Genomic DNA, 13,408 nt, shown 5'->3' on the forward strand with positions numbered 1-13,408 from the left:
CCCGCGGACTAACAGTTTGGAGATCCCTGCCGAATGAATTTCACATTAAAACCCAACGTTTCGTCAACATCTGCGGATGACGTTTTCGAGGGGATCGAAGCGTCTTTGACTGTCCACACCCCGGCTCGCTACTGAATGCAGCAAAATTCCGTTCACTTGTGCTCCCGCACCGTAGCGTGACGTCACATGGATTGAATAGCCGAGTGCAGCTGGCCATAGTCGGTCGCCCTCGTCCGATGTTGCTATCACCCCATGGTGGATGGCTGGTACAGATATTCTTCAGCACAGGGATCCAGGTGTCATTCAATTTCACGACCTCCTCCTTGCTGCTGAAACTCTTTATGGCCACTCTGTGCATCCTTTCATGGTATCCGCTTGTGGCTGCCAGTACTCAAGTCCTATCAAAATGAATGTGGTGGTCTCCTGACTGCAAAACACGCTCCGTCAGTCTCCCCCCTTCTGCTGTTGCCCTTATTCTCTTTTAGTCGTTTTCCAGTGTTTAAGGGGTAGAATGTACGTTGCTGGCAAACAGCCGAAAGAATAGTCCATGGAAGATGAGTAGCCTTTTCTATGGAACATTTTTACCAGTCGGCGCTTGGAAGGTCCATAGCCCATCCAATCCGAGTAGAGTAAAAAGCTAAAATGTGGAAAAGGGTTTTCAAATGGTTCAAATGGCTCTGAGCCCATTACAGGACTTAACATCCGAGGTCATCAGTCCCTAAAACTTAGAACTACTTAAACCTAACTAACCCAAGGACATCACACACATCCATGCCCGAGGCAGGATTCGCACATGCGACCGTAGCGGTCGCGCGGTTCCAGACTGAAGCGCCTAGAACCGCTGGGCCACTCCAGCCTACGAAACGGGTTTTGCTTTTAGTGAACACTCGGAACGAAATCACTTCCTCTCAGGACTTTTTCTGAGGGCGGAGCATTGTAGATTTCTCCTTAGACAGCCACCATCGCGTCCCCTCTGAGTGTTCTTTCCGCCCAGGGTCCACTTGCTCAGCATGGGTACTGAAGAACTTTGATTTCGGGCTGATCTGCACTTAGGCGTTAGGAAGGGTCGTTAGTATGCTACCACTGACCGATTGTACAGCCGCTTTAACCTCTCCCTACCATTTACTACAGTGAAATCGAGCCACAACCACAAGATGACGTGTAGGTTGATTACAGCCACTTAATAGAATTTCATAACATCAAACTTCACTTTGGAGACTTGCATCCAGATTCAGTGGTCAGCTTGCTTTCAACTCCGACCACAGGTTCATCGAATACCCTTCTGAAGTACTATCTGTCTTTTCTACTAACGTCACGACAATCATGGTAAAACATCATGATTGCGATTGTTTCGTGGAGGTATGTTACGCCTATACAACTAATTGAAGACAGGATGAGATTCTCACTCTGCAGCGGAGTGTGCGCTGATGTGAAACTTCCTGGCAGATTAAAACTGTGTGCCGGACCGAGAGTCGAACTCGGGACCTTTGCCTTTCGCGGGCAAATGCTCTACCAACTGAGCTACCCAAGCACGACTCACGCCCCGTCCTCACAGCCTTACTTCTGCCAGAACCTCGTCTCCTACCTCCCAAACTTAACAGAAGCTTTCCTGCGAACCTTGCAGAACTAGCACTCATGAAAGAAAGGATATTGCGGAGACATGGTTTAGCCACAGCCTGGGGATGTTTCCAGAAGACAGTTTGTTTATTGCTATACGCGTTTCGCTTCTTTTATCTGTGAAGCATTTTCAGTGGCCTATAATACATGTTTCTTTTTATACATTTAATGAACGTGTTACATGGTAGTTACAATATGTTGCTATGTTACATTTTGTCATGTTTTTCTCGTGTTCTCTATTGTTTCATTTACACGATTATTAGAATCTTACCCTAGACCATTCTCTCAGATGTACCAAAATTTTACTAGAATAATATCATCACTGCTTGACAGATGCTTTCCTTAACAGAATAAAACAATTAATTATAATTGTTTTATTTAATTGTCATTTAATTCGTAATTCATTATTTTGGATTGTGAACAATTAACGTATGTCACATACAGGACCCAATTTCCCCACCTCCATCTTGAATCACACGACTGTAAACTAGCAGGATTCAAGAATGCTAAGCCGGCCGCGGTGGTCTAGCGGTTCTAGGCGCTCAGTCCGGAACCGCGCGACTGCTACGGTCGCAGGTTCGAATCCTGCCTCGGGCATGGATGTGTGTGATGTCCTTAGGTTAGTTAGGTTTAATTAGTTCTAAGTTCTAGGGGACTGATGACCACAGATGTTTAGTTCTATAGTGCTCAGAGCCATTTGAACCAAGAATGCTAAGATGATAGACTTTAGAGACAGAAACAATAAAAGATATTTGTTGCTATAAAGCTACACGAGAGAGCCGGCCGGTGTGGCCGTGAGGTTAAAGGTGCTTCAGTCTGGAACCGCATGACCGCTACGGTCGCAGGTTCGAATCCTGCCTCGGGCATGGATGTGTGTGATGTCCTTAGGTTAGTTAGGTTTAATTAGTTCTAAGTTCTAGGCGACTGATGACCTCAGAAGTTAAGTCGCATAGTGCTCAGAGCCATTACACGAGAAACCGCGTGATTGACACCCTGACATTTGTGAAATTTTGAAGGAATGCTGCAGTCTAAATAGGGTCATTTGCCTGTAGAAAGACCATGAAGCCACCCTTGACATGCACAGAGACGAGAAGAATTCGAAAAACACAAACTGCAACTCCTCCTTATGGTGATATCTAAAACTCATCAAGGGACATAAAAATATTTTCAAGCAATAAACTGGTACTGCTCTCCACTTTCGACGTTGTTAGCCCATCAAGCACGGTAACATATTACATGAGATGTTGTCTCGTAATGAAAGATCGCACTTAATGCTAAAAATTGTCCGTCATCTTCCCTTTGGTGCCGTCCTCTTAAAATATCTCAAACAAAAACCATTCTGAGCTGAACGTCATTTTGAAATTTATGATCATAGATTCCAGACCAAGTCTTCCGAAATATTTTCAAGACTGGGTAAACTGGACCTGTGTATCTTTTTTCTCAAAATTACTTGCGTGAGTCATTTCATTTCCGTAATACGAGCAAGGTAGAGTCAGTTTACATGCCTGCAAATTGTAAAAGAGAGAGAGAGAGAGAGAGAGAGACAGACAGTCAACAATGATAACAGTTTGCTTTCTGTTATTTCATGCTGGTAACACCCGAGCGTATAATTTTCTCATTGTATTTCTCACGACTGCTATCTTTCTTCGAAAGTGGAAGACAAATGGAGTACATTGGGTCATATGAAGGAATGGCACGGCTCCCTGACATGTTTCCACCTGCCTTGGGTTCACTGATGTAACTCATCACCCATTCATTGCGGCCTGTAGCACAAGAACGCATCCCGTTAAGGAGAATGAAGTAAAGAACATGTCCACATTAGGGAATGAGTGAATATATTTGTTATGCAGAACTGTTATTTAGCGAAGTTGTTGACTTTCTTTTTCTTCTTAAGGTTACGGTTTCAAGGTCCAGAAGCATCCTTTCCCCTTATCCTGCTGTCTCCAAATTCCACACAGCTCATTATTAAATGGAATGGAACGAAACTTGGGGACAGGACCACCAAACATTCAGGATTTTTAAAAAGTACCTTATAAGCCTGTTTATTAAACCTGTGCAAATCGACGTCGCTGTCAACGGGATAAAATCGACGGATGTATATGTAATTTGCAGAGTAACCCAAGGAATTTTGATAGGACTGTTACTGTTTACAGTGTATGTTATTGATGTGTTACAGAACATCGGTATCTCTTTACGACTCTTCGCAGATGATGCAATTGTCTGTAAAAACGCAGGAACGCCAGACGGCAACATCGATTTGCAGACGGTTGATGAATGGTGCAGACTCTGGCAGTTGACCCTGGACGTAAATAAATATAACATGTTGTGCACACATAGGAAAAGAAATCCTCTACTGTACAGTTACAGTATTGATGACAAACCGCTGGAAACAGTATCTACCGTAAAATATCTGGGAGTAACTATCCAGAGCGACCTTATGTGGCATGACAACATAAAACAAATACTAGAAAAAACAAATGCCACGCTCAGATTCATAGGAAGAATGTTACGGAAATGTATCTCATCCACGAAGGAAGTGGCTTATAAGGCGCTTGTTCGACCGATCCTTGAGTATTATCCAACGAATAGCAGGCCGCTGTGACCGAGCGGTTCTAGGCGCTTCAGTCTGGAACCGAGCTGCTGCTACTGTCGCAGGTTCGAATCCTGCCTCGGGTACGGATGTGTGTGATGTCCTTAGGTTATTTAGGTTTAAGTAGTTCTAAGTCTAGGGGACTGATGACCTCAGATGTTAAGCCCCATAGTGCTTAGAGCCATTTTTATTCAACAGTGACGTGTTTCCTCACAGGATCGTTTAGTTGCTGCGAGAGCGTATCAGATATCTCAACAAACTCCAGTGGCATACGTTAAAGGAGAGGCGTTGTGAACCACGGAGAGGTGTACCATTAAAAGTTCGAGTGAGCATCTCCGGGAAGAATAGAAAAATATATTACTTCCTCCCACATACCTCTCGCGTAAAGACCACGATGAGTAAATTCGAGAAATTAGAGTCAATACAGAGGCTTATCGACAATCATTCTACCCATGCGCCGTTCGCGAGTGGAACAGGAGAGGTGGCAGAAGTATTCTCCGCCACATGCCGTTAGGTGATTTGCGCAGTATGTGGTAGATGTAGATAAAAAGTTGTATAGCAACCAAAGTGAAACAGCAGGTCGAACCCCCTCCCCCTCTTGCCATAAACACTTATCTCTTCTGTGGAGGTAGAAGACATTCTGGAACATTGTCTCAAGGGTAATCAGCATATCCAGTAGCTATTGAGTAGTGTATTGCACATCAGCTGGCCACATTCATTCCTCACTAAAGCTGTGCAAATTTTCCGAGAGAAAAGTGCAGCAAATGATTGACATCGCTCTGTACAGAGCTGTGCACCAAGTGAAAGTGGGACTTCCTTACAGCCTCTAGAGAACTGTGCCATAGAGGCCTAGAGGTGATACACATCTCTTCCGCAACCGCTTCTGTCGTGTAGAGATGACCCATATTACACAACATCATTTCAGGGGTAAATTAGCATAGGCGCTGCCTATTCAATGGCTCGATTGGTCATATTTATTGCTCACTAAAGCTAAGCATATCTTTTGAATACATTATGGTAGTGGCAGTGATCAATGTGTTACAAATACGAGGTGCATTCAAGTTCTAAGGCCTCCGATTTTTTTTCTAATTAACTACTCACCCGAAATCGATGAGACGCGTTACTTCTCGACGTAATCGCCCTGCAGACGTACACATTTTTCACAACGCTGACGCCATGATTCCATGGCAGCGGCGAAGGCTTCTTTAGGAGTCTGTTTTGACCACTGGAAAATCGCTGAGGCAATAGCAGCACGGCTGGTGAATGTGCGGCCACGGAGAGTGTCTTTCATTGTTGGAAAAAGCCAAAAGTCTCTAGTAGCCAGGTCAGGAGAGTAGGGAGCATGAGGAATCACTTCAAAGTTGTTATCACGAAGAAACTGTTGCGTAACGTTAGCTCGATGTGCGGGTGCGTTGTCTTGGTGAAACAGCATACGCGCAGCCCTTCCCGGACGTTTTTGTTGCAGTGCAGGAAGGAATTTGTTCTTCAAAACATTTTCGTAGGATGCACCTGTTACCATAGTGCCCTTTGGAACGCAATGGGTAAGGATTACGCCCTCGCTGTCCTAGAACATCGACACCATGGTGGCGGTGAATCTGTGTGCTTCCATTGAGCTGACTGGCGCTTTGTTTCTGGATTGAAAAATGGCATCCACATCTCATCCAGTGTCACAACCGACGAAAAGAAAGTCCCATTCGTGCTGTCGTTGCACGTCAACATTGCTCGGCAACATACCACACGGGCAGCCGTGTGGTCGTCCGTCAGCATTCGTGGCACCCACCTGGATGACACTTTTCGCATTTTCAGGTCGTCATGCAGGATTGTGTGCACAGAACCCACAGAAATGCCGACTCTGGAGGCGATCTGGTCAACGGTCATTCGGCGATCCCCCAAAACAATTCTCTCCACTTTCTCGATCATGTCGTCAGACCGGCTTGTGCGAGCCTGAGGTTGTTTCGGTTTGTTGTCACACGATGTTCTGCCTTCATTAAACTGTCGCACCCACGAACGCACTTTCGACACATCCCTAACTCCATCACCACATGTCTCCTTCAACTGTCGATGAATTTCAATTGGTTTCACACCACGCAAATTCAGAAAACGAATGATTGCACGCTGTTCAAGTAAGGAAAACGTCGGCGTTTTAAGTATTTAAAACAATTCTCATTCTCGCCGCTGGTGGTAAAATTCCATCTGCCGTACGGTGCTGCCATCTCTGGGATGTATTGACAATGAATGCGGCCTCATTTTAAAACAATGCGCATGTTTCTATTTCTTTTCAGTCCAGCGAAAAAAAATCGGAGGCCTTGGAACTTGAATGCACCTTGTATTTAATATTAAAAATATTTACTATTAAAAACAGTCTTGATCACGATTTATTGATCAAGGTGACCGGTTTCAAGCACTGCTGTGGTCACCATTGAGTAGGAAACTCTTTCTGTGATTCTCCAAGATGACCACAGCAGTGGTCGAAACCGGTCAACTTGATAAATAAATCGTGATCAAGACTGTTTTTAATAGTAAATTTAAGCATATCTTCTGTGAGAAAATTCCAACTAATGATTGACGTATACCTGTACAAAGTTGTACGCCAGCTGTAGGGAGACTTGCAAACTACTGGACGCGATGTTAAGAAAACTGTGCCCTAGACACCTACTGGAGATCTACTTGTATGCCTTAACCACAGCTGTGTTGTAGTGACGAACCCTTACTGCACAATATTGTATCAGGGGCAAATCAGCTTAGGTGCAGCCTATTGAATGGGTCAACTGGTCACATTTATTCCTCACTAGTGGTGGACAAATGTTCTGAGAGACTACTGAGTTAATGCTTGATGTACCCTTGAACAGAGCTCTACTCCAACTGAAGGCGAACGTGCTGACTAGTGGAAGCAGTGTGATGTGTAGGTAGGTGTGCCCTAGAGGTCAAAAGGTCTGCCCCTCTCCCACAGCCACTGGCGGCTGCCGTGCAGGTGCTCTGCCAGTGGGCACCCCGGCTCCCGACAGCCCAGGACTCGGGCGTCGCGCCACGTGCCGTCCACGTGGAGGGGCCTTCCAGAGGCCGGGCGCTCCTGCGCACCGCTCCTGCCGTTACCTGCCGTCTTCTCGGTGTCCTCCCAGGCAGGCCTCACGGGCGGCACCAGCGCGAACACGGCGGGCGCGGCGCTGCCGTTGGAGCCGTCGATGTGCGTGGGGGGCCTGGGTTCGAGAGCCGGCGAGTCCGGCCGCAGGTCCCAGCACAGTGCCAGCTGGATCGCCGACAGCGGCTGCGGCGCCTGGTGGACACACATGGGCACTGTGGCTCAAACTAATGTCTTGATATCTCTTCACATTTAGCATTTTTCTGATTATAATAATGGGACCCCACACACACACACACACACACACACACACACACACACACACACACTCTAACACCACTTCTCCTATACTTCACTGCTGGTACACAACGTTAGCAGGTCTGGCTCTGATGAAATAAGGTGGCCAATTTCGCATTACATACGGGTGTCCAAATACTTAGGATGAGATTTGCCCACAGCATTGCCCACATAGCGTATAGCACACATGTTACACACATCTCCTCCTACCCCTTTCTGTTCACATCCTCTTCCCACCTCTTTCTGTCCGTCTCCTCCTCATCCCCCTTCTCTCTGTCCATCTCCTCCTCCCTGTCTCTCCACCCATCTCCCCTCCCCTTTCTCTGTTAATCTTCTTCCCTCTCACTATCCATCCCCTCTCTGTTCACCCTCACATGCACCTCTGTAACACACTCCGACTACATGCACAAAATATTGGTCATAGAAGGCAGCCTAGATGTCAGGAGTTACCAAACCTTTTTCGCCCCCAGACTACCCCTATGAGAAGTAGGTGGACTTATCTCCAAAGCATTTCTTTCCAAACAATAAGTAGTGTGTGTGGTGTGCGTACTGTAAGACCTTCAGCACACAAACCATCAGATTATTTGACTTGTCGCACTAACGAAGTAGGCGAGTGTCAGCAATATGTCACGTGGTCTTATCGTGGCGTGTTTATCTTCTGCCGTTAGGTCAGACGATAGAAATGCCACTTGCACGCTTAGAGTAGCAGATTGACGGTGACCAACTTTAAACAGAACTTGATTAATTTTCACACACATTTATTAAAATAATAACAAGCCTAAAAATTACTTAACTTTGTTCTGGATGCTATTTACAATTCACAATCTGAAGTTCCTTTGGTATTGGTACGTTAATCTTATTCTCACATATATCTCTGATACTTGACAAATGTGTCTATACATTTATCTTCATGGCTATGTACAGGAATATGGTAATCTTATTAGGCGCAGACTGAAATTTGACTATAGACTGGTACAGACCGGTGCAGACAAATGCAGACTGACTAATCAGAGGTCTGTACTCTCGTTATAATACCTCGTGCGTTCAGGTATCGCTGCGCAAGTGTGATCTGCGAGGAGAAAAGGTTCTACATTAGCAGCAATCTCATTGGCTGCGTTACATATTAATAGGCGGATCGGCGGAAGCAGAATTTGGTCCGTCTCTATGGCAGCGCCATCTCGTAGAGCGGAGAGGGACGAGCGAGTGCTGCGCCTGCGCTGCTGTGCTTAGCGGGGCGCGCTCTAGTGGGAAAGTTGTGTACACGCTGCGGAACTACGTACACAACAGTGTGTTTACCAAATTCTTGTTGAGGAGGAGATGTTGAACATACATACACACATAAATACATTTATATTACCGAATTTGGCAGTGCTTCACATGTGCTAAATGTGTATAGGAATTGGATATACATCCCGGTCTCCTCATTCCCCTCTCTCTGCCCATCCTATCCTGCCTTCCACGTGTCCTTCCCCCAATCTCTGTCGATCACTCCCCCCCCCCCCCTCTCTAACTGTCACCTCTTCCCCCTCTGTCTGACCATCACCTTCATCCCCCCTCTCTCTCCATCTACTCCTTCCCCTTTCTCTGTCCATTACATCCTTCCCTCTCTCAATATCCAATTCCTCCACCCCTCCTCCACCTCCTCTCTGGTCTTTAGCACTGTTTATTGTTATTGAAAATTCAGATTATGTAATAGTATTGTAATCATCAGCCAATAAGTCTTAAATGCAACTTTTCTATCAAAACCGACTTTGAGAAAGAAAATGAAGCAACACATTGTTACATACACAATTTTTTTTTCAACTTATGTGTAATGAAAAAGACTATACTCAAGAGAAACAATTTCTTTATGGTTTAAATACTCTGGTATCCTATTTGAATTAGACTGTGGGAAAGAAAACAAAACGGGACAGTTTCACAGGAGAGCACAGCACAGCATTTTCTTTCTCACAGTCGCTTTTAACAGAAAACCTATAAATTGTTGTTTAAAATACCTGTAGCCTAAGTCTGTCTGAGTGTTTCTTAGAGTATGATGGAAAATGTGAAGTAAACTGGTCAAGAAATTTTCTAGACTTTTGCCAACAACGTATCCAAATTAATATATTAAATCATAAAGATTACATCTGTCAAAAGTTTATTAGAGTAATGTGAAGCGAATTGGTCAAGCATTTCTCTAGGTTGTAAATGAAAGGAATCGGTGAAGAACTTTCATATATGATGGAGTGCGTAGCATGATTGTGCGAAGAGGTATACTAAGTTTAGATACGTTACATGTTGGAGGGTTGGCGGGGTTCCTGGCGCCGGCGCTGGGGGCGGTGGGTGGGGCCGGTAGACGCGCAGCTTGCTGCACTGCGTGGGCCCGGGGGCGGACGGCCCCCAGCCGCGCCACCCCACGGCCGCCGCTCTAGGCTCCACCTCCGAGAGCGCACCCTCGCCTCCGCGGCCTGCAACACAAACACACCACGCGACGACTTGGGTCAACACACACTGTCGTTGCTGTTATTGTTGTGATCTTCAGTCCGAAGGCTGGTGTAATGCTAGTCTACGTTTCCTTCTACCAGGTGATCAAAATATCAGTATGAATTTGAAAACTTAATAAATCGCGGAATAATGTAGATAGAGAGGTACAAATTGACACTCATGCTTGGAATGACATGGGGTTTTATTAGAACCAAAAAAATACTAAAGTTCAAAAAATGTCCGACAGATGGCGCTTCATCTGATCAGAATAGCAATAATTAGCATAACAAAGTAAGACAAAGCAAAGATGATGTTCTTTACAGGAAATGCTCAATATGTCCACCGTCATTCCTCAACAATAGCTGTAGTCGAGGAATAATGTTGTGAACAGCACTGTAAAGCATGTCCGGGGTTATGGTGAGGCATTGGCGTCGGATGTTGTCTTTCAGCATCCCTAGAGATGTCGGTCGATCACGATACACTTGCGACTTCAGGTAACCCCAAAGCCAATAATCGCACGGACTGATGTCTGGGGACCTGGGAGGCCAAGCATGACGAAAGTGGCGGCTGAGCACACGATCATCACCAAACGACGCGCGTAAGACATCTTTCACACGTCTAGCAATATGGGGTGGAGCGCCATCTTGCATAAACATCGTACGTTCCAGCAGGTGTTTATCATCCAGGCTGGGGATGATGGGATTCTGTAACATATCGGCGTACCTCTCGCCCGTCACGGTAGCAGTTACAAAACCAGAGTCGCGCATTTCCTCGACGAAAAAAGGCCCGATAACGGTAGATGTAAAACCAGCCCATACCGTAACTTTCTCGTCGTGCAATGGAGTTTCCACGACAGTTCTAGGATTTTCGGTAGCCCAAATTCTGCAGTTGTGGGCGTTGACAGACCCTTGGAGCGTGAAATGAGCTTCGTCGGTCCACAACACTTTACTCAACCAATCGTCATCTTCCGCCATCTTTTGAAACGCCCACACCGCAAATGTCCTCCGCTTCACTAAATCGCCAGGTAACAGCTCATCATGCCGATGGATTTTGGACGGATAGCATCGGAGGGTACGCCTAAGTGCCAACCAAACAGTAGTGTATGGAATGCCGGTGCGACGTGCGACTGCACGAGCGCTGACTTCCCCGTGCATAGACGAACCCGCTACAGTCTCAATTTCTTCCTGAACTGTCTCACCAGCATTACGCCTTGTGCTCGGTCGGCCACTACAGGGTCTAAACAACCCGTGGCTTCGAACTTCGAAATCATTCTCGCCACAGCTGCATTTGTCAACTGACCTCTACCCGTTCGAATCCCCTTCCTATGGCGATAGGTTCGTAACGCTGAACTAGCACATTCCCCATTCTGATAATACAGCTTCACCAAAAGCGCCTTCTCAGGTAACGTCAACATGCTGCGACTGCTGGCGCATCTGATTCTCTCTCTCATTACAGCTCCTTTTATACACGATTGTTAAGCGCAGTCACTGACGTTTTGCTGTCCAGCGCCATCTGTCGGACAATTTGTGAACCTTTTTTTGTCCTAATAAAACCCCATGTCATTCCAAGCATGTGTGTCAGTTTTTACCTCTCTATCTACATTATTCCGTGGTTTATTAATTTTTCATATTTATACTGACTTCTTGATCATCCGGTATATTCTATGCTCCTCAAGTCACATTGCAATGTGTGTGTTGGAAAGTACCCCAGTACCACTATCGTTTTCCCCCAACTCTACTCCATTCCCTTCGATGAACCTGTGACTTCAAAATGTTCACAGGGATAGCGAAAACGCTGTTGATAAAACAGTAAGAGGATATTATTGCTAACCATTTATTTCATTCTCTCGGTTTCTGCATCAATAGCCACTGCGGCTATGATGGAATTTCTTCCCTAGCAATAGCTAAGAATTTTACTATCTCTCACTCCATTCTGCTCGTGCAAATTGTAACACAGAAGTATGAGCAATTTATTAAATTAACATTGTGATAGTACACTTACAGTGGAAATTTTGCAGGAATTTGAAAATCATTTACAACACTGCAACTCGTAGTTCGAAATATATTTACTATTTAGTACCAAAAACAGCAGATTATTTTCCTGTAAGGCTGGTATGTTATGTCTTGTTGAGAGAAATACATTGCCACGTTAGCATCACGTATGTCTGACATGGAACAGCAACATAAACGCTCACAGGTATTTCGGATATCAAGTATATAAAAAAGTACTTCACTATAGAATGGTAAGTCTGTATCCTTACACCCGTTAATATCAGTTTCTGCTTAAAGCGATTTAAACGGTTAAAAAGATGGACATAGAATACCTCATTTTTTCTTGGTTAAATGTGTAAATACGGTGGGGTCTAGAAAAATGTAGACACTCTTTGATAGTTTATATCTTTGGAACAAAATGACATATCGTTTCAATTTTGCGCGGTAGTGTAGTCCATTGTTTTGCCAACATATCTTGGCGCGCGTTCTAAGGCAGATGACAGTGCAGAAATGAATGTAGTAAGACTGTCGTTTGAGCAACGCAAGGCCATTTTGAAGTGGCACTGGAAGTAAAAAACATGATGAAAGTACAACGGCAATGGCGTAATGTATACGGAACTCGGTTACCAACACGTACAAAAATTTATCGTATTCGGGATAAATTTGAAGCCGACGGTATTGTTCGTGCATAAGGAAAGGTCTGGCCAACCAAAAACATCAAGTCCAGCATACAATGCCGCTGTGTTGCAAAATACAGGGTGTCCCACTCAAACCTCCCTGATTTCAAGGACCCAGGAGAGAAAAACCACAGTAGATACGACAATGAATAATGCACCACATTGTACAGCATCTCAAAGAATGTATATTCCTGCGCATAAGTGCCAAGTATCGTCGCGAGAGTGCAGCATGATCGCATGAAGTGAAAACGGCGACTCCACAGCAGCGTGTGCAAGCAGTAGTATGGTTTGCAGAAACAAAATCGCCCGATTACTCTGCAAGGAAATTATCGTCATGTGTATGAACATGATCCACCTGATGTGAAGATAATTAAGGAATGGTATGGCAACACGAAGTGTTCTGAAAAATTCTGGTGGTGCACGCTATGGAGTTTCAGAAGAGACGGCGGAGGACATTAGACAAACGTTTCTCAGGAGCCCACGTAAGTCAATTCGTCAATCATCTAGGCAACTTGATGTACTTCGATCAACATTGCATCATGTGATTCACCAGCGTTTTCATATGTGTGCTTACAAAGTGTAAATTCTGCAACATCTGACGCCGAACGACAAACCACGCTGACAACAATTTGTTGCAGATATGCTGCAGCGTGTTGATATGGATGCCAGCTTCTTGGGGTTGAAGCTTTTTTTTCCG

The 13,408-nt window shown here is 45.1% G+C and overlaps 1 protein-coding gene across 1 annotated transcript in view; it reads right to left on the bottom strand.

Annotated features, from left to right (window-relative positions):
* LOC126424701 (protein qua-1) overlaps positions 1-13,408 on the bottom strand; it is a 197,845-nt gene that overhangs the window by 132,600 nt on the left and 51,837 nt on the right. The window contains exons 4-5 of the mRNA XM_050087426.1: positions 9,855-10,027; positions 7,301-7,481 (exon numbers count right to left, since the gene is read on the bottom strand). Of these exons, the coding sequence (XP_049943383.1) occupies positions 7,301-7,481; positions 9,855-10,027 (354 nt within the window). The remainder of the gene's footprint in view (positions 1-7,300; positions 7,482-9,854; positions 10,028-13,408) is intronic.

This window comes from Schistocerca serialis, chromosome 10 (assembly GCF_023864345.2).
Source record: "Schistocerca serialis cubense isolate TAMUIC-IGC-003099 chromosome 10, iqSchSeri2.2, whole genome shotgun sequence".
In the NCBI taxonomy this organism is placed as follows: Eukaryota; Metazoa; Arthropoda; class Insecta; order Orthoptera; family Acrididae; genus Schistocerca; species Schistocerca serialis.